The 24,593-nt window shown below is 40.8% G+C and overlaps 2 protein-coding genes across 3 annotated transcripts; both read right to left on the bottom strand.

Annotated features, from left to right (window-relative positions):
- Nucleotides 1–377: 377 nt before the first annotated feature.
- On the bottom strand, nucleotides 378–23,804 carry ttc32 (tetratricopeptide repeat domain 32). Of its 2 annotated transcripts, XR_004570626.1 has the most exons (4): nucleotides 23,639–23,804; nucleotides 23,289–23,455; nucleotides 18,761–19,049; nucleotides 378–554 (listed from the first exon to the last, which is right to left on the bottom strand). XR_004570626.1 is itself a non-coding variant. In XM_034232317.1 (3 exons), the coding sequence occupies exons 1-3, from the start codon at nucleotides 23,752–23,754 to the stop codon at nucleotides 18,922–18,924; spliced, it is 411 nt and encodes a 136-aa protein (XP_034088208.1). In that variant the 5' UTR covers nucleotides 23,755–23,804; the 3' UTR covers nucleotides 18,252–18,921. The 2 variants fall into 2 exon arrangements, 1 of the variants encoding a protein (XP_034088208.1); XM_034232317.1 differs by lacking the exon at nucleotides 378–554 and having other exon boundaries at nucleotides 18,252–19,049.
- On the bottom strand, nucleotides 12,704–17,966 carry LOC117556810. Its single transcript, XM_034232351.1, has 21 exons — nucleotides 17,846–17,966; nucleotides 17,698–17,768; nucleotides 17,519–17,614; nucleotides 17,310–17,434; nucleotides 16,758–16,901; nucleotides 16,595–16,681; nucleotides 16,343–16,507; nucleotides 16,170–16,266; nucleotides 15,868–16,085; nucleotides 15,632–15,788; nucleotides 15,144–15,352; nucleotides 14,946–15,063; nucleotides 14,621–14,820; nucleotides 14,438–14,552; nucleotides 14,188–14,357; nucleotides 14,017–14,114; nucleotides 13,809–13,939; nucleotides 13,449–13,638; nucleotides 13,224–13,365; nucleotides 13,019–13,139; nucleotides 12,704–12,948 (listed from the first exon to the last, which is right to left on the bottom strand). The coding sequence occupies exons 1-21, from the start codon at nucleotides 17,863–17,865 to the stop codon at nucleotides 12,878–12,880; spliced, it is 2,745 nt and encodes a 914-aa protein (XP_034088242.1). The 5' UTR covers nucleotides 17,866–17,966; the 3' UTR covers nucleotides 12,704–12,877.
- Nucleotides 23,805–24,593: the final 789 nt, after the last annotated feature.

Genomic DNA, 24,593 nt, shown 5'->3' with positions numbered 1-24,593 from the left:
TTATTCAGAAAAAGTAGATTTGTATTTGATATTATACATATATTACTTTTTTATATTTGAAGAAGCAACAAAATAATCCACAGTTAATAATAAATTAAACTTTTCCTTAAAATCACATGTGCTTTTGATTTTTCCTTTGAGCCTCCTTATAATGACTGTAATCTAACACTTGATTATTGTTTGTATATATTCTCAAACCACTAAGGATGCACTAACATTTATTACAGACAGTAAAACCCGAGTTTATCGTTTCACCCGGGTCGATTTTCTGCTCTGTCCAATTATGCAATGATATATGTCATTTATGAGGCCATAACAATATGTTCCAACTGGAAGAGTGTTGAGTCAGTGCAGAAGAAGGAATAATCGATGCTCTGCTTAACAAAAACCATATCAAAATGTCGCACCCATCCCTGTGGGATTTCTACTTGGTTTCATAGGTTCAAACTGAATGTTTTTGCAGCAATAGTTTTATTTTCATTGTTTCTGTTCCTTGTGTAGGTTATTTTTTATGTGGTTTGTGTTTACTTTAAGGTTCATCTTCATTCTGATATCTTTAATCAAAGGGTTCATGTTCAGATCAAATACAATTCCAATTTCTATACGATAGCTGTACATTATTGTAAATAATTTGACAAACTTGCGTACCATGCTGCGAATGGATCTGGCCCTTCCTACATCCAGGACATGGTTAAACCGTACACCCCAGCACGTGCACTCCGCTCTGCATCAACCAAACGGCTCGCTGCACCCTCGCTGCGAAGGGGACCCAAGTTCCCATCAGCAAAAACATGTGGGTTTGCTATCCTGGCTCCTAAATGGTGGAATGAGCTCCCCATTGACATCAGGACAGCAGATAGCTTACACACCTTCCGGCGCAGACTGAAAACTCATCTCTTTCGACTCCACTTCGAGCGATAGAACTATTATCAAAGCACTTATATACTAATAAAGGGCTGGCTTATCTAAAGCCAGTTGAGTAGCACTTGAAATGTTTTTGCTCTATGAAACCTGATGTACTTATATGATTCTGTTTTCTTCAAGTTTGTATTTTGTTGGTCGAACGCACTTATTGTAAGTCACTTTGGATAAAAGCGTCAGCTAAATGCAATGTAATGTAATGTAATGTAACATTACAAATGTTCATAGATAAATGTCATGATATGTAATGTACTGCCAAACTAGCTCATTAAGAGTCAGCAGTTTTATGTTCTGGGCATCATGAGAACAAGTAAGTACACAGCTCCATCTGGGGCCTATACTACAAAGCTGGTTCAACCTAACCTGGATATGTTTGAGTTAGCCGGTTGGCCTAATCCAAAACATACGCGCTCTCGCTAAACTGTACTACGACGCTGGTTATCAAGTGGATCGCTCAAGCCAGCCGTTTCCTATCTAGTTAGGTGCGCGTTCACATGAAAGGGGTGGTATTTGGAGCATTCGACCAATCACAAACATGGAAGAAGCGTTACTGACAGCGCAGCGTCATACTTCCTGAATGAAAAGTGAACTTTAATACTAGTCAAAAATGAAGAAGTTAAACTTTAAACATCCATGACTTAAACACTTTATCCAGGATAAAAGCCACATAGCTGCACCTGCAAGGTGAATACAGCTGGCAAAAGAAAAGTGTTTGAATGCGTACATTAACAGGTTTATGATATCACTGCCCCGTCTAAGACACGATCTGACTTTCATTACATTTGACTCGAGTGTTTCGTCAACTTAATGTGATGCTTAAAATAATACTTCTGCATACAGTATGTGACACTGTGAGTGTTGCACGGCCGATACGGCTCAGCTGACTCAGATAAGGAAAATATATGATACATTATGATGTGATATGCCGCGGACTGTACTGTTACTTTGATCCGGTTACTTATGTTGTGGCAGATATTTAATTAAGCTTTCTTAACGCTAATGTTATAATAGTCAGATTGCTCTGAAGATAGGAGGTGATATTCTATTAATGTTCACGTTCACACAGTCGGTGATTCTTGCCAGCCGTCTTTCCTGCAACGGCAGTTTTTTCTGTATTTCCTTTCTCCTGTAATATGACTTGATCGCTTTAAACTCCGCACACTGAGCTCTGATTGGTCAGCAGGCGGTGCTTTCACTGAGTTGATCTCTTAGCCTGCAACCTAACCTGCTCCGGGGCAGGTTAGACCCTCAGCATAAGTTACCATGGAGATCTAGCCTGCTAAAAAGAGAACCAGCATCGTAGGACCAGAAACCCTGAGTTTTCCCTGAAGTTAGCCGGCTAAGCGAAAATCCTGCTTCGTAGTACAGGCCTCTGATATTAATCCTACACTGGACAAATATGATATTGAAGCCAATTAACATTGCAGCCAATAAAGAAACTGCATAGTTGTCATGACAATATTCATATCAAATAGAAAAGGCAATTTAAATGTACAAAGAGGTGTGTATCCTTCTCGTCTAGTTATGTTGTACAATGCTGCATTGATTTGGGGTCAATAGGTCACATTATATGGAAGCTATTGCAAAAAAAATGTTTTATTTATTGTTAGTTTTATATTAATCTAAAAAAAAATGGACTAAAATCCACAAGAAAAGAGATTCCGACAGTTAGTGAAGCAGACCTAGAAAACACAAGTGAATATCAATCCAATATCCAACCTAAATATACAATTATTTTGAAGCAAAGCGGAAGTGAATTTTTTTTACTCTGTCAGGCTTGAAAATAACAGATAACTATCTCCTGTGAACTTTGGACTGAAAGGGGTCTCTGTACCCTTACCCAGCGCCATATAATAGAAGAGTTATGACAACGGAAGTCCAAAAACGGTTATCGTCACGTGGTTCATGTAGACGAGGATCGTTCCCCGGAAGTTCATGGCGGGCAATGTGAATGCATTGATAACAGGAGATAGAACTACGATTTTTGGTAATTATTAGTGAATAAAGGTTTTGATTTGCAATATTTATACAACAAATCAATATGTGTATGTATTTACATCAATATGTTTTTAAAAATAAAATAGAATGTGCTAATATTAAGTGATAATATTAGGATTAGTGTGAACAACTAGTTTACATGTTAGAATAACAGTGCCTTGGTTAAAGAGCCTGTTGCTGTTTATTTATAGCTTTGAATTCTTTAAAACCAATATTATCTTCTTAAACTTGTATGGTAGTCAGGAGCATCACTTTCTAATGTTTATTGATATATTTAGAGGGAGGGGATCTAAAGTAATGCTTTAAAATTCAGATTAGATTAATTTCTACCATTTTCTTAAATTCATGGTAGTTTCAGTAATCCCATGGTAATTGAGGACACAAGTTATCTAAATGACTAATGTCATCTTTATGGCTTTCAGAAAGGACAGGAGACCGACAGGTGACTATCAAAGGACTAGCAGCAGCAGCATGATGATGATGATGTTAAATGTGTTGTTTTAGGAACATCCATTGCAAATACATGCATTCAATAAACATTGAATAGCATATCATGCAGTTTGTCTGTGCCTTTTCCTCCGTGTTGTTCTGGTTTGCTGTGCTGCCTCCTAGTCGCCACCATGGTTTGCTGTGCTGCCTGGGGATGCTCAAATCGCTCAGAGAAAGGAGTACGAATGTACGGCTTCCCCACTGACACAGAGCGGAGGAAAAAATGGCTGGCTCAAGTCAGCAGGAGCAATTTCACAACCAACAGCAAACAAATATGTGATTTAATTATATACAAACACTGCATTTGCACTTTTTCACAAAACGAAAACCACACCATTGGGAAAGCTTAATGTTTTGTTTAATACAAAAAAACAGGGAAAGGCTTGAAAAACACTGAGAGTTGAGACTCAGGGTGCAGGGTGAGGGTCTCAGTGCAGGTATTCAGGCTCCATTGAATCCCCCTCTGGTTCTTGTGCTGAAAGAGGGAGTAACAGACAGGAGAAAGGGTTATACACAGGGCTGCACATAACTGGTGCGCATGCGCACCTCCACCAAAAAAAGAGCACCGGGTCATTTGAAAAAAGGCGCATTTGCGTACCAAAATTGAGAGAGGGAGAGGGAGAAGAGAGGAGAGAGGAGAGAAATATATTTGCGAGTTGCATATTAACTCAGGGTCGGCCCGTAGCACTGGCGTTATAGATGTTCGCCTAGGGCGCCAGATCTGGGGAGTCGCTGCGCTGGCAGTTCTGGGAGGGAAAAAAACATTTTTGACCGTTGGGGCTCATCCTAATTTTCGGCCTTGATGTAACAATATTCATAATTAAGTAAATGTAACACCCTTTTCACCCCGGTTACACGTTTCATTTGCCCTGTACAATGGGCGCTGTAAGTGATGAAAATGGGGGATGTTGGCTTATCTGGCGCGAAAAAATGCGAATGAGCGAGGGAGAGAGAGAAGGGCGCACCGCCCGGTGTTGTTATTAGAATCTGGTGCTAGCTGCTCTAACGGATATAAGAAGAAGATGTTTCTAGAATAATGTGGAGGGAGAGTCCTCTCCAGTCAGACTGAGAGGCTGATACTACAGCTCAGTGAGGTAAAGGACTCTTGAGTGTTTAGATGGTTCACTTTAGTCTAAGTTCAAACAGTTTGGTCACAATTTATGTAAACACATATTTCCAAGGCACTCCTTTATAATTATTGGGATAAACAGGTTTGAAATAATTCCAATGCATACTATAGGACAGTAACCAAAAATATCCTTTAAAACTGGAGAGATAAAAAAAAAAATGCATAAATAAATGTTAAGGTAAAATAAGATATGAATGAACAACACAAATAAAATAAGTTACATTCATTTGTTATTGGCTATGGTAGGTTATTGGTTATGTTCACATACTTATTTGATTACATCCACTTGTCTAAGATGACAACAGAGACTTTCGACCCAAAACCAGCTGTTGACTTGTGGATGCAAGCAGCTAATCGCATACTCAACCAGAGAGAAAGAAGTAGGCCTACATCATCAGCTACCATGTCTGACAGAGAGGAAGACAGTGAGGAGAACAGTCAGGAGGGTAGTGATGATAGCTTGTAGGATTACTGGTCGTGCTAATGTTGTCTTGTGTTCACCTCTGCATGTGTGTTCTGTGTTCACCTCTGCATGTGTGTTCAGTGCCGTGTGTCTGGCAAATAAAGTCAAGACCCCCTCAAAAGTTACAGTTTATTTCATTTTAAGGATGAGCACCAAGCAACATCTCCAGGTGCTCCTTTGAGAGCCAGGGCAAACAAGTTATGTGCACCCCTGATTATACACACCTATATAGCACACCTATTGGATGGGAAATTGCCTTGGGGAGATAAGGTGTTTACTTATATAAAACACTAGTATTAAACTTACCTTGTGTTTTCACTCTCACTTAAGTCCCTCTCCCTTTGCCATCAATCCAAAATCAGCTGAGCTGCAACATTATACAGACAGGTAATAATCAACATAATCACAAGGACACAATATGGCTCTGCTAAAAACACTCACTCTACACGCACCAAAGTTATATTTATCTATTATTTAACTCCCTCCACCCCCGCATATAATCCCGTTTAGAAGCCCCTCTTTTCTAATTCAACAACTTTGGACCAAATAGACATTAAGAGAACGGAATTTACAATTAAAAGGCTGTTCAACGTGTGTTGCTAACTTGCTTCGGTATCCTAGCTTAATCTGTTATCTGTAAACGTTCCCTAAATCTACTAATTTAGGGATAATCCACTGACATCCTTTAATACACATGTTAATTTGAATCAGATGTACTGATAATATCCGCAATATAAATCTTTAAACTTCTTCTTACCTTTAAAAGTCCGTCACGAACGGTCTATTATGCTGCAACTCTATAGCTCTGCTAGCCTTGGCGCTAACTTCCGGGGAACGATTGAGAGGCTCCACGATCCGCCATTGCTGTAAAAAAGTGGTCCATTGGAGTGAACGGAGATGACATAACTCTCAGTCTATATGGCGCTGCCCTTACCTAGTCTATAGTGGATGAGTCCTCTGTTGTAGAAAGGTGTCTCAAAGCTGCTGTCACTGTATCGCTAAAGAGAAGTCCTCAACTGCTTCACCAAAAACCACCCGGAGGTACTTTATCTGTCTGCGGTTGTTGTAAGTGTAAGGGAAACTTCTGTGTAGCAATGCAGTGGGAGTCACCAACTCAGGAAAGAGACACGGGAAGAGCAGGAGCTTTGATGTCAAACACTGATGGTTTATTAGGAGCTTCGGCCGGAGGATTCACATCACAAGTCACAGCAGCCACGATCTGACTGCACGGTAGAGTTGCCACGTCAATTCTCAAGAACTCTACCCCAGACCCATGTATTTAGCTAGTTCCGAGAGCATCATCAACATGCTGCATAACAAGATAAAATCATAACACCTCTATCAGCTGACGCCAACAGGCAGAAACAGGGAGACAGAACACTGAGAGCACAGCAGCCAAGGTTACGAGGTGCGTGTGCTCAGTCAGGACAGTTTGAACTAATAAACTGGGTCAAAGTTATGGGCCTTGGAAAATATTCCCCAACAGTTTTCTCTTTTTATCAATTTTGATAATCTAAAAACTTTAGTCCAATAATATTTTGTTCAATACTTAAATCAATGGGAATCTACATACACAACATCAATTACATCAATAACAATCACATTAAGAACAACATAATAAGATTGAAACATTCAATCACAATGATTGATACAGCCAATCATAATAGAAAAATCATTTCTCATCAGTGTTTGGATCATCTTTTGTCAAAAGCATAATAATGAACACACATAAAACACAGGTGCACAATAGCAAACATATTTGTTTTGGGCCAAAACTGAAATTAATCCAGTACTTGAAACATCATTTTAGGTCTTTCTGTGCATGGATAATACATTAAAGAGTAGTGTTGTTAAGCCTAATTGCTGGACGATTAAGGATATTAACATTATCTGTGATAATAGTAGAAATATCTTATTATTCAATACTTTATAATCTGAAAATATTAATCAATTAATTTTGTTTAGTGCGAAAGTGTAATCTGATCCGGCAAAAATATATTGATCACCACTATTCGAACACATGTCTGGTCATTGGAAATATAGAAACAGTCATTAATGGTACATCTGTAAACATCCAAGATATAAAATCAATTCAAAGTTCATCTTTGTACGAGAACTGGAAGAACATGTCCTTCAGTCTTTCTGACTCGTTCTCCTCCTCTCTTTATGACAAAGAATGTCTGGTGTGTAAAGGCATCCTGATACTGTAGATTAGCACTGAGGTGCTGATTGGCTCAAACTCTTCTTCATCAGAGCGCCATATTTCAACCCCCCCAATTGCTCTGCTTTTGTGTGGCTCATTCAGTGAGCACTGTAGTTGATCCCCCAGTGAAATGGAGGCTCATCTGCCTGCATTCCTTCTGCTATCTGCTTTAGAGCAGTGCAACTGCATATTCCAAGTGGCGCATCCAGGTGTCCCCCCCCCCCCCCCCGTGATGAGAGACATCAAACTCCTCCAAGAAACAAGGAACCTTGTATGAAGCCTCTGAAGCCCTTGCTCGTCCTGCAGGGTTGTCTGCTTGAGCCCACCGAGCAGAAAGATGAAGAAGCATCCCATCTCCTCAGAAAGTTGAAGATTAGAATCCTCTCATCTCGAACGACCTTGTGCCTCCTTGCCCGTGGATGGGGGTGCCCTCTGCAGCCGGAGAGTGTGACCCTCTCTCTCTGACCCTTGGCCTTCAGAGCTGTCCTTGTTATTGGGTTAACACTTGATAGGGATGTTTTCCTGAGTGCAGACAACTCAAAGTAATGGATTAGCACATTATCATTTAATTACAAAAATAGGATAGGCCCCTCAGAATTATTTGGGAGCCTTCCTGACACATGCACATGCATACATGTAAGGTTTGTGTTAGTCATTTAACATGCAAGAATCATATACTCATCAGTCCAAAGCAGAGAAATGTTATTGTAATTTAAAGGTGAGCTAGTCCCTGTGGATATAACCCCTTCTCAATGATTCTAAATGTTATATTAATTCACCATTTACCGTTTGATAAAATATCAGAAATATTTGTTTTCTCTTCCATAAAACAGGTTTGAGAAATAAATGTTCCAATATAAAATCAATTATAATTGGCTCTTCCCTCCCTTTTCTTACATATGTCACATATGAAATAATAACTTAGGAGTCTATTTAAGCATGGTGTAGTTTATAATCTATTAATCGAGAAGACTCAGTATCACCTGTGTGCAGCTTACAAACAATTGTGAGAAACATATATTATGCAGGAAATGTATACCTTTGTTGAAGAACAAAGCATATCTCATTTGGGAGGAAAGCTTCATCCCCCTTAACATCTGAGTCACTACTGATGGCATAGCATGAATGGAATTGGGTGTCTGAGGGTGTCACTACTGAGAAACGTCAAACAAATTCAAAACCTAACATTTGAAAACAGGTTTGCATTCCTCCACTTAAAGTGACGTTATCATTGGAAACAATAAAAGCTAATTGTTTTGATGTAGAATCTATCAATTGAATCGTTAGAGCAGAACAGAATGGTCGTATTGTAGCCTGAGTACTGTGCAACCTCTAGTTTTACCAGGTGGAAACATGGTCCATATAATGTGAATACATGTAGAACTAAGAGGCCCCTGACATTAGGCCTATTTTAAAAAATAGTAGGGGCTTTTAACAGCTTGCCAACTTACAGGCATCCTCTGCATAGCAGTATGAATAGCCTTCAAAAAACAACCCACTCTGCGGTAACGAGAGTCATGTATCTAACCCAAATGATCTGCCCTAAGTGAAGCCGTTAGTCTCATCTGACTGACCCAAGGGTTGGTGCTGGTGTGACAGGGTGGCTTCCAGGTGTTCAAAGCAGATGTCAAGCTTTCAGTTCATGGCTCGGTGAGGGGGAGCAGACCCACGTGAGACAGTATCAACGGCTGTAATGTTCAGTTTGAGGAGCGTCATTCTCTTTGGGAGCAGGCTTATTTACAATTTACATACAGGTAGTTTTTTACATACAGATTGCTTATTTACAATTTTCATTTTAGATTTCGTTCTAATACATCCTAACCGGACATTTAAGACATACCAAGTCTACAGATATACAGTTAGTAACAGAGTCTAAAATGCGAGTATATACATAGATGATGGGGGGGGGGAAGCTGTCCATTGAACGACAGGTTGAGATTTGTACCATTACCGGGGCCAGTTTTGCAATGCTCTCCCCCGAAGGTGCTCTTTAAGAGAGGTTTTGAAGGTAAGTATAGTTTTACTTTCCTTTACAGTTGTGGGAAGAGCGTTCCACCTTGATGTGGCATAATTGCGAAACGTGTATTCCCCCTTTTTTTGTGCCTCTGGTGTTATGATCATGGTATTTCTTGACCTTTGGGAAGAATTTTGACATGTACATGGGTACCATAGAGGTGTAGTGGATCTTGTAGACCAGGGGCCCATTCCAATAGTCCATTTAGCTTAGGAACCTTCCTAACCAAGTGAAATGACCCGGAAGTACATCACTGGCAGCCATGATAAGTGCCGTTCCAATTCTCCAAATGAAAGGAAAGGAGGTTTCAAACTTCCTTTATAACCTCCTTTAGCTTAGGAACCACTGGACCTCCCTAACCGAAAGGAGAGGAGAAAATGCTGCCCCACAATGCATTGCAGCCGCAGCATTTGCCGTCACTCAACAGTCGGCCGTTCACGGAAACAACCGATTATGACCGAGAAATTATATCATGAAAGTTACGGTGCTTATTAAGCATTTTTAAAACGTATGTGGTAAGTTACCAAAGTGCTTTGTTCTGAACGTTCATCAGTGTTATAATCAAAAAGAGAAATATGAACGTTAGTTTTTACTGAAATGATCAAATAAAGTCAACATTTCACAGTCTTTACTGAGCTGTGTGGAGTTTGTTCAACTTTTAAAAGATGTTTGAATGGTGATATACACAGTGATAGATGTTAAGGACTAACGTTTATAATAAATACATCTGTATTGATTTTAAGATCTTTTCATCAATCATACGTATTGGGATCATTTGTATTAATGTGGACCGGAGGGAGAGGGTGACGAGCATAAGTTTCACTTTCCTTTTTTATTTCAATTCCAACTTTGGTCATGAAGAATATGTTTCTCTGTTGTCCACGTTCATAAAGCATAAAGCAACAGCATCAGAGCACGGTGCAGAGTCTCTAGATGAGTTTACAGTAGTCCCTCCTTCTTATTATACATCCATGTTGTAGTCCGCTGTATAGAAAACTGTAGTTTCCATAGTTTCCCCACAGCAGCAGACGCACATTCATGACGTCCGCTGGCGCATCATAAACACGTCGGATAGTGAAAGTGCATTCGGATTCTCTAAAATACCGCGGTCTCTTCTCCTAAATCCTTTTGAATTCTCCTATCCACTATCCCTTAACCCCGTGACGTTTCACTCAGAGGTCAAGGAATAGGAGATAGGGTTAGAACTTAGGAGCTGATTTTTGGATTATCGGAACGCAACCCAGGCCCATTGCAAGTAGCTGTACTCTGTCGTCTACTCTAATCCTAGGTTGTCAAAGTGGGCAGAGGTGAGGTGGGTTCTAGATGAAAGGTCAAGCAGTAGTCTGACCAGTTTATTTTTGCGATGTTTACTAGTCGACACGTTTTTCAAAATAGCAGTCGACTAGTCGATACGTCATAATAAAGACACACAGAGAGGTGTACAACTGTATTTTATATTGGAACTCATACAGTTACATTAAACACTGCATTTTAATTTGTGTTACATGGCTGAGTAAATAACAAACAGTAACTGGACTTAGTAAATAACAAACAGTAACTGGACTCACCAAAATCGACAGCAAAAACTCTGTTTACTGAATGCCACGTAAATCCAGTGCGCAACACTTTACTCGCTGTCCTCCACGATAACGTCCATCTTTCCAGATTGTTGGTTTGCGTTGAGGAACACCAACGCATCGACATGTGAGGGAAGGAGGCTTGACCGCTTTCGGGTGACAGTGTTGCCTGCCAGGGAAAAAAACCCTCTCACTCGGGGTGCCTGTGGCTGGAATAGCCAGGTAGCTCCTCGAAAGCTTGGCTAAACGGGGGACGCGGTGCACGTTTTCTGCCCACCACTCCAGTGCGTTATCCATTGTGGGGATATGCAGTGTCCGCTGGCAGTAAACCCGTTTTTTCTTGCTGCTCGTCTGCCTCTGTCCTGTGCTGACGCCGGTCCGTTGCTCACTGGTGCTAGCATTACTGCTAGTGCTAGCTGTCGGCAGCGGGAGTCTCATCTTCAGATGGTTGCGCATAGCAGATGTATTTTTGTTGTACTTCGGTACAGCTGTACACAACTGACACTTCACTGTGGAGTTGGTTACATCGTTGTTGAAGTACTGCCATACATAAGAATGTCGGACGTGTTTTGAAGCACCTCGTTTACCTCCATTTTTTTCACGACTAGTTGACTAGGGCCTACGACTAGTGGTAAAGGTAGTCGACTAGTCGGTGAAACCCCTAGCGCCTTGGAGGTGCTATGGTACCATGACGTGCAAGCATAGTCATAGTACCCTTGAATGAGTGCTCCTGCCAGAGTTTTCAGGGTGTTTTTGTTTACCAGAGAGGAGATCCGGTATAGGAATCTAGTTCTTTGATTGACTTTTATTACATTGGATGCCATTTTGTCACAGGAGAGGTTTGCCTCAAGAATAGATCCTAGGTATGTAATTTCCTTCCTACTTGTGACAATGTCACCCACTGCAACTGAGAAGTCGTCGGATTTGCTGAGATTATGTTTCGAACCGAAGAGAATGGACTCCGTTTTATCCAGGTGTAATGATAATGTATCTGACTGCACGGTAGAGTTGCCACGTCAATTCTCAATAACTCTACCCCAGACCCATGTATTTAGCTAGTTCCGAGAGCATCATCAACATGCTGCATAAGATAAAATCATAACACCTCTATCAGCTGACGCCAACAGGCAGGAACAGGGAGACAGAACACTGAGCGCACAGCAGCCAAGGTTACGAGGTGCGTGTGCTCAGTCAGGACAGTTTGAACTGATAAACTGGGTCAAAGTTATGGGCCTTGGAAAATATTCCCCAACAGTAAGCAGTGGCCAAATGACTGGCTTTACAATCCCTGTGGAAATCGGACGGCGTTGAAAGTCTCTAAAACAATACATGTAATGAAATGACAAAGTGACAGAACACGATGGACGTTAGCGTTAACCGGGGACACAGAATTTGACGGGTAGCAGAATAAGCTGCAACACTAGTAGCCTACAGACATCGCCAAAAATTGAACAGAGAGTACCTGGACTGTAAGTAGGAAGAGATAAACTTTGTATACAGTTGTTCTGCACATTTGAAGTTCTAGTTTTTAAACTCAGAGTGAGCATTTCCAAGTATTTGAGGGTTGTCTTGCTCCATTGGCTGTGAATTCTGTTAAGGTTTGTTGCGTTTCCTAAAGGCGGAATAGACAACACGCACAAAAAAAAACTCCAATCATGTTTTAGTGCGTCTCAAGTAGGCGGGGCAATAACAACTTCAGAATGTCTTTCATTTAGCACCTAAATCAACTTATCATTTTGAGTTGTTTATTATATAGGATATCATTGCTACATATGTTTATGCTTCTCTGCATTTTCTTGGAGTTATGAGGGTACTGGTTGACACAGAACCTGCTTTTATTAATATGTCCCTTAAAATTGACCACAGAAGATGCAACACATTGATAAAAGCGACTATAAATAAATGTGGCTTTTTTTTTTTCCGTTTATTTTTTTCAAAATACACGAGTCGTTATTGTCATCCATCAATATACAAGGCAGTACAGTACATTCATTGATAAAACTGTCCCCGTGGTCCCAAACAACACAATGAACTAATGTACATAAGGTGCAAATGACAAAATGTAAACACTAGTAGAAAATATTCAGAGGTTAGACAGAGTAATTGCCCCAGAGGAGATCTGCCTTTGGCGTGTTGAGTCGGTGCTTCTTCGCTCTGCAAAAAAAGTAAAGATTACCAACTGCACATCCAGATCGACTACATTTGTTCAGACTCGGTCACTTACCCTTTTTTACACCTGCAGGTCTTGAGTAGCTCTGACCTGGAGGATGCACACACTGGCCTCTGCAGGAACCATCTGCCTGGCTGCTTGTGTCACAAATCACTGCATCACAGTGGACATAGATCTGTGGACGGACAGGATGATTTATTACACATGGCTACATATAGCAGTGGCTAAAAGACTCCAGATTTGGATTTACAAGTCTTACCTGGTCTTTCAGAACCTTGTCATCTTTAGTGAAAGTGAACATCTTTACAGAGAAGCGCTTGATGTGGGACGGGACTAAAACTCTGGAGTCACTCACAACGGGATGGAAAATTGTTGCATAGCTGTCATTGCGATTCTCACAGCTAGTGAAGGAATTCGAAAGTTAATAAAGCAGCAGTTAAACAAATGAAATGAGTACTTAGTAGTTAGTTTTGCACTACATTACCTGTCCACAATGATGTCCCAGCTTGGCAGAGATGTCCCATCTTCATAAAGGGTTGCCCAACAGTTCTCAGCAATGAGTTCCAAGTGCGGGTCGGTAGAATGCATCAGCTCCACCTCAAAATACAGAGGCTGCTGCAGATATTTCACCACTGGATAATCCTCTGCTTGGTAGAAGCGCTCGTAGGATGGATCTGCAGGAGAAGAGTCCCGTTAGAGAAAGGCGGCCTGGACATTTACAGTTTCATTTCAAACCGTTACTTAAATCAGATCGGTCCCTTGAGATCATAGATCTCTTTTTCAAGGGAGACCTGCAAACAGTGTTTTGTATGCATGAACAAGATGTTGTAAAATTCCACCATGCCTTGGGAAAGCCTCATCTGCACCATCAGCTGGCCGGTGCCGATCTCTGCAGCGGGCTCATAGGTTCTTGGTTTAGCGCTGAAGGCAACAGTCTGAGTCTCATTGACCACATAGAAGCAGGAAATGGTTTGCCTATTAGGGGAAAAATAATATATAAATGCATACATTGAAGGTGTTCATCTCCAATTATACAGAATCAAATGTTTTACCTGTATTCAGGATCAACTGGTGATGTGTTGGCTGCTCCTTTGGCGTTGTTGTAAGACAGGCGGATGTCATTTTCATATATCATGTAGTTGTCAAAGAACTATTTAACAACAAAAACGTATTAACATTTGACAAAAAAAACCTTTTGATATTTAAATGTGATTCACACTCACCGTTCTGGTGGTTCCACAGGTATCCACACTGAAGGAGAAATATGCAAAGCGATCGTCGCTGAACTGTGGTGTGCAGGACTGGTCCTTTAGCGTCAGCTGACTTGGCTTCAGATTACGAGTCGATTCAACCTTCACAGCCACAGCGGTCATTGTGCCATTGGGGTGGCACTCTGGAAGAAGAAGCAGGCAATGTGTAAAGCAACAAAAATCCATCAATTAAAGCAGCAAATATACTTCTATTGTATCTCACCAGTTGCTTTTAAGGGGAAGTAGCAAGCCAGATAGAGATCAGCAAGCACCCAGTCATTTGCACGATCCAACAGAAGCAAGTCAATTCTGGATTTGACTGATTCTGCAGTGAGCAGCTGTGGAAAAGAAAGTAAAGTTAGCCAATGCAGAAGATCTATGGTGGGATTTTGTAGTTTTGACATACCTCGAAAACCGCGTCCTTGGCAGTGTATGGCAGAATGAGGCTGAGGTGTGTGCCGTTCTCATAGAAATTGTAGTCTTCAGCCATCTCAGCCGTCAGCTCTCGAGGTCCAACGATAGCCTTGAAATTAGAGCCGTGACTCCCGAACTTCACGCTGATGTAAAACTGGTTCTGGTCACAGGTGCCAGCCATGATGGGTAACACTAGAGCAGCAAAACATACATTATCCATTTGATGGTGTAGCTTTTACTCCAATATGTTTTATTTAATTTTAGAAAACACAATTTGCATGAAGATATTGTCAAGAGCAAATTCAATCTGATCTCGCCAACATCCTGCAGAGAGGCATGCAGGTCGACCGGGAGAGCAAAAGGAGTTTCTTCAGGCAGGACGATCAACCCAAAGATCAGAGGGAGGAAGTAGGATGTAACCAAGCGCTCAGGATTCTGCAACCAATGAAATAAAAGCTCAGCAACACTGAAAATATGCTGGTACAAAGTGATATTTTGAATCTATAATGTCATACATGTTTTAAGACAACATCGGCATCAAAGGGCACTTGAAGAGAGAAGCTCTTGGAGCCATTAGCCAAGCTGTGTTCCTGGACTGTGAAGCCTTTGGCATTGCTCTCCTCAACAGTGAGGACCCCGGTGGAGAAGGTGATGTTCCTCAGCTCAACGTCATGGAGGAAGGTTCCCAAGAGAACGCTGAACACCCGAGTCTCTGGGACAGTGTCTGAGGAACAGAAAGTGGCAGGTTTACAACTTCTAAACCAGCCTCAACATTGATAGAGAAAAATTGAGTAGTTGGATTGAGTGCTATTTAAAAAAAACAAAAAAGTGCCCTTTGTAAGCAAAAGTAGATGTTGTACTTCGCTTCAAATCCCATCCAAACACACCATTTTGCAAAAACTGAAGACTTTATTTAATGGGTTTAGCAGTCTTTAGGATATATCCGAGCAAGCCCGAGTTTTAATGTCGTTTTTTTTCATACCTACTAGAAAATGTGACTTACCATCCTGGATTTGGGGAGATTGAGGCACCAGAGGAGTCATGATGGGGAACAAAACCTTGTATCTGGTATCATCTTGGGTGTCATCTTCCCTCCACAGTACCTCAAGCATGGGCTCCACAAAGTAGGTGATGTGGTACTGGTAATCTGGGGCATGGCTCTGCAATAATTCATGACATTTCAATAAAACATGCAAATGCACTAGTGACTCTTGCATTTCTAATCTAGAGATTTCCAACCTTGTAGTAACCATCAGGCGAGCCCACTGGGATCTCGACGACCATGTGGAAGTCTGTGGTGCTCAGTGTGTACCCCCGTGCGGCCATCTGAGATCTATCAAGCCTCTGCCCGTTGATTCCCATGTGCATTTCCGAGACTGTAATTCTGCCGTCCAACAGAGGAGTCACACGGCGAGGTACGTGCCAAGAGATCATATCCTCGGTGAAGAGGACGCCACCTGTTGATGACAAAATGGAGCTGTTGAGGTTAACTGTGCAACAATTAAGCTTACTGTGAAGGCAATATGTTGCTCAGGACTCACCTTTGGGACAAGCAGCTGCCAAGTTCACTACATTCAGACCCTGTGGTGCCATGTAGTAGGCGCTCACCCTGAAAACTTCCATGGGGACTCCAGCCACCTAAAGAGAGGAGAGGTTTAATATAATTGACAAGGAGGGAAAGGAAAGAAACACTGTATAGGAGTGTGTTGCTTACATCCTCTGAATAAGTCTCTGCTGTATTGTACGGGCTTCGCATAACCAGGCGACTAGAGGTAGTTTTGGCAGCGTAGCCGGCTTGTTCAGCCTCTTGCAACACCATGGCCACTGGTTCTGGGGTGTAAAACGTGATCTTCCAGATACCTTGTGATGCACCAGAGGCCTACAGGAAAGAACAAATAATAATTAAATCCTCATTGGTGTAGGGAGGAATTAAACTGTAGTATCTTAACGGTTTAATTCAACATACTTCAAGCTTGGCGTTGAGCTTCTCGTCTTTACCATCCCGAGTCTGACCCTTAGCTTCAGCATCAAGGTTAGCCATGTGGTGCGAAACCTAAAACAGAAAATGGTGGTTTTAGCATTCGTTTCCATACACACAAGATGGTGGAATCAATATAAAGATGACCTACTTCCATGTAGTTCCTGTCGCAGAGGATCTCCCTGGAGGCCCAGCGAGTGTAGCTGCAAGTCTGAGACACGTCATGACTGACCACGTCTGATGGATTCTCGCCGTACATCTTGAGTCTCAAGCCAACGTTAAATGTAGCATCATCCTATAAATATAAAAAAAACTAAATTAAGTGAAACTCCCTTATATTCTTTGGTTCCAGCTTCTTTGTCATTGAAAATGTAATATCCTTGCCTTCAGGGACACATTTGAAGTCTAAATGGATATTTGTGTATGTAACAAACAAGTCAAGAAAGTACCTAGTAGATTAATTAAGGAATACAGTTTTGAGTGGAGCAGAGCTAATATTTTAGGGATGTACCAAACAAAAAAGGGAAATGTACTTTGGGTCTTTTAACGGTAAGGGGTTACAAATAAATTAAGGGAAACACAAAAATGGGAGCAACCATGTGTTTGTTGAGCCATTAATTCAGTCACTTGACAGAATTAGCACAGCTAAACTTGGTAGAAAATTACATTGAATGCTGTTAAACCACTTTAGCTCAAAACAAACCTTGTTGTCCACAAAGCAGCCCATCAGGGAGGTGTAGATTCTAGTGTTACCCCACGGGTCAGACTCCATGCTGTATCCACACTGAGCAGCCATGCTAGGTGTTAACAAAATGTGCTTGGTGCCATCTGAGGGGAGAAAATAAGCTTTGTCAGGGACCCCTTTCCTCAGTGATGAACCAATCAGCTGCATTATTAGCAGTTAATACTTACTGATGGCCTCCACCTCAAGCTGGTTTCCCACTGCTAAAGCCTTGTCCAACGACAGTCTCATTACATTTGCGGCACAGTCAGACCTTAACCCACTGCCTGTTAAAAGAAAAGGCTTGTGAGGAGAATGTAAACCGACTTAATATGCTGTGTAAAATGACTTAATGAGAATTGAAGCTTACTTGACTGCAAATATAGCTTCAAATTAGGCCTGGCTTGACCCAAGATGATAGCTGCAGCCATCCATAACAAACTTGAACACATAAAACACATCATTTAGAGATAATTAAGTACACACATAGAAAGAAATCTACAAGAAATGTAACTTACATGTTCCCAAGCCTCAGCATGTTGCAGCTTGTAAGCAGTAAAACCAAAAAGAATACAGTCAGTATCAGAGCTTGGCAATGTCCAGCACACCTTCCAACAAAAACACAAGTCTAAAAGGAAGGTGACTGGATGATTAACTGAGACATCAGCAGCTGCTTTATATTCTACTTTACGACAAAGCACAGGTGAGGCTTGTTAAGGATTCTCCACACACACACACACACACACACACACACACACACACACACACACACACACACACACACACACACACACACACACACACACACACACACACACACACACACACACAAGGTGAGCTGATGTATGCCTAGTTTATTAAGAACATATTGTAAGAACATATGTATGGAAAGGAAAAACACACATTTTTCAGTAGTGTAAAAAAAGTATTTATTGTTCAGCAAAAGTAGATTTGTATTTAATATTATACATATATTACTTTTTTATATTTGAAGAAGCAACAAAATAATCCACAGTTAATAATAAATTAAACTTTTCCTTAAAATCACATGTGCTTTTGATTTTTCCTTTGAGCCTCTTTATAATGACTGTAATCTAACACTTGATTATTGTTTGTATATATTCTCAAACCACTAAGGATGTACTAACATGTATTACAGACAGTAAAACCGGAGCTTATCGTTTCACCCGGGTTGATTTTTCTGCTCTGTCCAAGAGTGTTGAGTCAGTGCAGAAGAAGGAATAATCGATGCTCTGCTTAACAAAAACCATATCAAAATGTCGCACCCATCCCTGTGGGATTTCTACTTGGTTTCATAGGTTCAAACTGAATGTTTTTGCAGCAATAGTTTTATTTTCATTGTTTCTGTTCCTTGTGTAGGTTATTTTTTATGTGGTTTGTGTTTACTTTAAGGTTCATCTTCATTCTGATATCTTTAATCAAAGGGTTCATGTTCAGATCAAATACAATTCCAATTTTCTATACGATAGCTGTACATTATTGTAAATAATTTGACAAAACTTGACAGATTGTTTCTTCAAGCCAACAGATTTCAGGATTTATAAAAAGGTATATTCTATAGTTTATGGAGTTGTCAGTATCCCCTGTCTATCTTGTGCTGCTGGTCCAGAAGTGTCTGTTTCAGGCTCACTTTGGCATCTTCAAAATCTGGATTCATCTTCAATACTTGTTGGAAGTCACTCTTGGCATCATCGAAAAAACCTATAAGACATTAAAAATGTTCATAGATAAATGTCATGATATGTAATGTACTGCCAAACTAGCTCATTAATACGGTGGCCCTGAAGTGCAAGACACCACAGATCGATCAGGCTAAACTAACCTGTAGCTGCTCCGTCCACACTCACAACAACGTCATACAGACATAAATAAAGCAGCGACTGTATTCACCATGACATAGACAGTCTGTGTTTTGTATATATTTAACTTTTGTGCAGTTTCTGAACAGATATGAGGAGCTGTGAGCTCTGAGTGTGTGCTAACAGATAATGGCTGATGTGTTGGGCCAATCACGAAGCGTAATTTCTTGACTGGCAGCAAAAACAACCAATCACAGCAGTGCTTCTATGGCTGGCTCTGTCCAATCACAAACAATACGTTTTCTCCCTAAAGAATACCCATTCCGTCCAATCTGAAATGCTGTGGTGTTTTCGTTTTCTGATATGCTGTGGTGTGATTGATTGATTGATTGAAAAGTGTATTAACAGCTTGTATATTGGGTACAGTACAGTACAGCTCAAAACATACAATTGTTAAGGGGATGCAGACCAGAGAAAGACTTTCGTCTTGTTTACATCAGGGTCCCCCATTTCCAATTCATCATATCATTTAAGACATATAAGACATATTTGACATACAGATGGCTTATTTACAATTTACATACAGGTGGTTTTTTTACATACAGATTGCTTGTTTACAATTTTCATTTTAGATTTCGTTCTAATACATCCTAACCGGACATTTAAGACATACCAAGTCTACAGATATACAGTTAGTAACAGAGTCTAAAATGCGAGTATATACATAGATGGGGGGGGGGGGGGGGGGGGGGGAAGCTGTCCATTGAACGACAGGTTGAGATTTGTACCAATACCGGGGCCAGTTTTGCAATGCTCTCCCCCGAAGGTGCTCTTTAAGAGAGGTTTTGAAGGTAAGTATAGTTTTACTTTCCTTTACAGTTGTGGGAAGAGCGTTCCACCTTGATGTGGCATAATTGCGAAACGTGTATTCCCCCTTTTTTGTGCCAAATCTGGGTTTCACATGATTTGTGGAGCTCCCTCTGGTGTTATGATCATGGTATTCCTTGACCTTTGGGAAGAATGTTGACATGTACATGGGTACCATAGAGGTGTAGTGGATCTTGTAGACCAGGCCCATTGCAAGTAGCTGTACTCTGTCGTCTACTCTAAGCCATCCTAGGTTGTCAAAGTGGGCAGAGGTGAGGTGGGTTCTAGATGAAAGGTCAAGCAGTAGTCTGACCAGGTTATTTTGCGATGTTTGAAGTTTTATTTTTAGCGCCTTGGAGGTGCTATGGTACCATGACGTGCAAGCATAGTCATAGTACCCTTGAATGAGTGCTCCTGCCAGAGTTTTCAGGGTGTTTTTGTTTACCAGAGAGGAGATCCGGTATAGGAATCTAGTTCTTTGATTGACTTCTTTTATTACATTGGATGCCATTTTGTCACAGGAGAGGTTTGCCTCAAGAATAGATCCTAGGTATGTAATTTCCTTCTTACTTGTGACAATAATGTCGCCCACTGCAACTGAGAAGTCGTCGGATTTGCTGAGATTATGTTTCGAACCGAAGAGAATGGACTCTGTTTTACCCAGGTGTAATGATAATTTATTATCGGCGAGCCAGGTGCAGATTCTGCCGAGCTCGGAGCTGAGGGTTTTGTCAACCTGCAACCTGTTCCTGTCAGAGACCAGCAGGGCTGAGTCGTCCGCGAACAGGAACAAGTTGCAGTCACATGCAGATGACCTGTCATTTACATAAATTAGGAACAGTAACGGACCTAATATGCTTCCTTGTGGAACACCACAGCTCACTGGGAGGGGGGGGGACAGAGTACCGTTTATCTGTTCTCTCCCCTCCAGGTAGGACCGCATCCAGCTCACCGATAGTTTATCAAAACCAATTGCTTTTAGCTTGTCAATCAGAATGGGGTGATTGACAGTGTCGAAAGCCTTTTGTAGGTCCAGCATCACCATGCCGCAGTACTTGCCCTCGTCCACCTCTTGTTTGATGTGGTCGTTCAAATAAAGAAGGCATGTGTCAGTGGAGTGGGATGTTCTAAAGCCAGATTGAAATTCATAGATTAGTTTCTTTTCCGCGAGGTACTTTTCGACCTGTTCATATACTATTTTTTCCATGACTTTCGAGATGGAGGTAAGTATAGAAACAGGGCGGTAGTTGCCTGGGTCCAATTTGCTGCCCTTTTTGTGCAGGGGGGTTACTCTTGCAATTTTGAAGTCTTTGGGTACTTTTCCCTGTTTTATGGAGAGGTTAATTATGTGAGCTATGACTGGTGAGATGGCAGTTGCTGTGTCTCTGAGGAATTTGGAGGGGATATTGTCGTGGCCAGTGGCCTTGTTAGGTTGGAGGGCGCTCAGTTTAATGAGTACCTCTGCTGTTGTTACCCTTGCTAGACTGAAATCATCTTTGCGTACCCCTAGGTTTTTGTAGTAGGTCATGATGTGATCTACTCCAAAAAGCCCTGAGTGGGAGGGTAATTTATTTACAAGAGTTGTGGCTATGTTTGTGAAAAAAATGTTCAAGTACTTGGCCACATCCAGTTTGTCTGTGATGAGCCTGTTATCTGTCTTTATGTTTAAGTTAGAAAATCTCGTTTTGAGTTTTTTACTGCAGCCAAGCTGGTTATTGAGTAATTTCCAAAGTTCACGGGGTTTATTTTTGTTTTCCTCAGTTTTGACATTGATGAAATTCTTTTTGGCAGTTTTGATCATGGAGCTTACGTCATTTCTTAGTCTGTTTCTTTCAATTTTGAGTTCAGTCACGTGGGCCTGGAGTTCACTGCTCGTGCTTTTGGAAAGCATTGACTGACTTTTATGAAACTCAGAGCATTTTTTGTCTCTGGTTTTCATGGCGGTCAGTATGCCGGAGTGCATCCACGGCTCAGCGCGATTTTTTACCCTGGTTGTTCTTAGGGGGGGCCAAATCATTGAGTATTGCAGTGAATTTGTTTTTGAAACCAAGCCATGTTTCTTCAACTTGTGTACCACTGAGCTCATCTGACCAGTCCAGGCTCTCCAGTTCTAGGTTAAAGGCCTCGCTAGAGTAGTTTTTGAGGTCTCTAGATATGACTGTTTTGTGACAGCCGGCCCTTTGTTTTAGCTTTTTGCGGGTGTCTTGCACTTCAGGGCCACTGTACATTAAGAGTCAGCAGTTTTATGTTCTGGGCATCATGAGAACAAGTGAGTACACAGCTCCATCTGGTGTTAAAAGAAGAACATACCGACTGACTCAAACACACATTAACCCATCTAATGCTGGGACCGCACCACAACACAGTTAATGACAGATGTTATAGATCTATATTAAGAGAGAGCTGGTTGACTTCTCAAGAAAGAGTCACTGCCACAAGGTATTCTGCTAAAACAACCAACAGGAAGCTTGTGGAAAGGCTATTTAAAGAAAGCTTAGTTTCTATAGTTCACTGAGCCAGTGCTGTGCTTTTTTGATTGATCATTTAAGACACGAGTGGATCTGACTTTAATTACATTTGACTCGAGTGTTTCGTCAACTTAATGTGTTGCTTAAAATAATACTTCTGCATACAGTATGTGACACTGTGAGTGTTGCAGGGATACGGCTCAGCTGACTCAGATAAGGAAATATATGATACATTATGATGTGATATGCCGCGGACTGTACTGTTACTTTGATCCGGTTACTTATGTTGTGGCAGATATTTAAGTAGCCTAAGCTTTCTTAACGCTAATGTTATAATAGTCAGATTGCTCTGAAGATGGGAGGTGATATTCTATTAATGTTCAATGTTCACACAGATTCAGTTGTCATGACAATATTCATATCAAATAGAAAAAGCCATTTAAATGTACAAAGAGGTGTGTATCCTTCTCGTCTAGTTATGTTGTACAATGCTGCATTTATTTGGGGTCAATAGGTCATATATGGAAGCTATTGCAACAAAAAAAACGTTTTATTTATTGTTAGTTTTATATTAATCTAAAAAAAATTGACTAAAATCCACAAGAAAAGAGGTTCCGACAGTTAGTGAAGCAGACCTAGAAAACACAAGTGAATATCAATCCAATATCCAACCTAAATATACAATTATTTTGACATTTATTTTTGAAGCAAAGCGGAAGTGACGTTTTTTTACTCTGTCAGGCTTGAAAATAACAGATAACTATCTCCTGTGAACTTTGGACTAAAAGGGGTCTCTGTACCCTTACCTAGTCTATAGTGGATGAGTCCTCTGTTGTAGAAAGGTGTCTCATAGCTGCTGTCACTCTGTATCGCTAAAGAGAAGTCCTCCACCGCTTCACCAAAATCCACCCGGAGGTACTTTATCTGTCCGCGGTTGTTGTAAGCAGTGGCCAAATGACTGGCTTTACAATCCCTGTGGAAATATGACAGCGTTAAAGAAAGTCTCCGAAAATGACACCGAAGTCAAAGAAACATCAACGTTAGCTAACAGTTAGCTTTAGCCGGTGACACAGAATTGGACGGATAACAGAATAAGCTGTAACACTAAAACGACTACAGACTTGCTATACATCGCCAAAAAAGGAACAAACAGTACCTGGACTGTAAACAGGACGAGATAAACTTTGTATACAGTAGTTCTGCACATTTGAAGTTCTGGTTTTTAAACTCAGAGTGAGCATGTTCAAGTATTTGAGGGTTGTCTTGCTCCATTAGCTGTGAATTCTGTTAAGGTTTGTTCAGAGCGCTGGGTTTGTTGTGTTTCCTAAAGACGGAAGTGACGACAAGCAAGAAAACATCCAATCACGTTCTAGTGCGTCTCAAGAAGGCGGGGCTTATCAATGGGGCTTCAGAATGTATTTAATTTAGCGCCTCAAACAACTTATCATTTTGAGTTTTGTTTATTATATAAGATATCATTTCCACTTTACATATGTCGATGCTTCTCTGCATTTTTTTGGAGTTATTATGAGGGTACTGGTTGACACACAACCTGCCTTTATTAATATATCACTTAAAATTGACCACAGAGGATGCATCACTTCATAAAAGTGACTATATAAATAAACGTGGCTTTTATTTAATGTATTTGTTTATTTTATTTTTAAAGATACGCGAGTTGTTATTGTCATCCATCAGTATAAAAAGCAGTACAGCACATGAATTGACAAAACGGTGTTTCCCTGGTCCTGGTGTCAAACAAAACAATGAACACACATACATAAGGTGCAAACAACAGGATATAAAAACGGATACAAAATAAGATACAAATTAAATACAAAATACAGGTAGAGTAAAGTAAAAACATGAAGTCAGTTATGCACCGAGGATATCTTTCTAATGTTTTTTTGTAACAGCAGGTGGCAGACTTGACTCAGATCCTTTAAAAACCAGGCCTTAAAGACATCAAAGTCTGTAGGTGCATTCAAAACCAGTTTAAATACTGTAAGCATGACATTTTAACCAAAGATCCAGTCAGTGGCTAACTATCTGGAAAAATATGTTCCTATTTTTGCAGCAATGGATGTGTTTTAAAAAAAGAAAAGGCTTGT

Source organism: Gymnodraco acuticeps, unplaced genomic scaffold, assembly GCF_902827175.1.
Source record: "Gymnodraco acuticeps unplaced genomic scaffold, fGymAcu1.1, whole genome shotgun sequence".
Lineage (NCBI taxonomy): Eukaryota > Metazoa > Chordata > Actinopteri > Perciformes > Bathydraconidae > Gymnodraco > Gymnodraco acuticeps.
The sequence above is the reverse complement of the archived record's forward strand: the minus strand, read 5'-3'. Positions and strand labels throughout refer to the sequence as shown.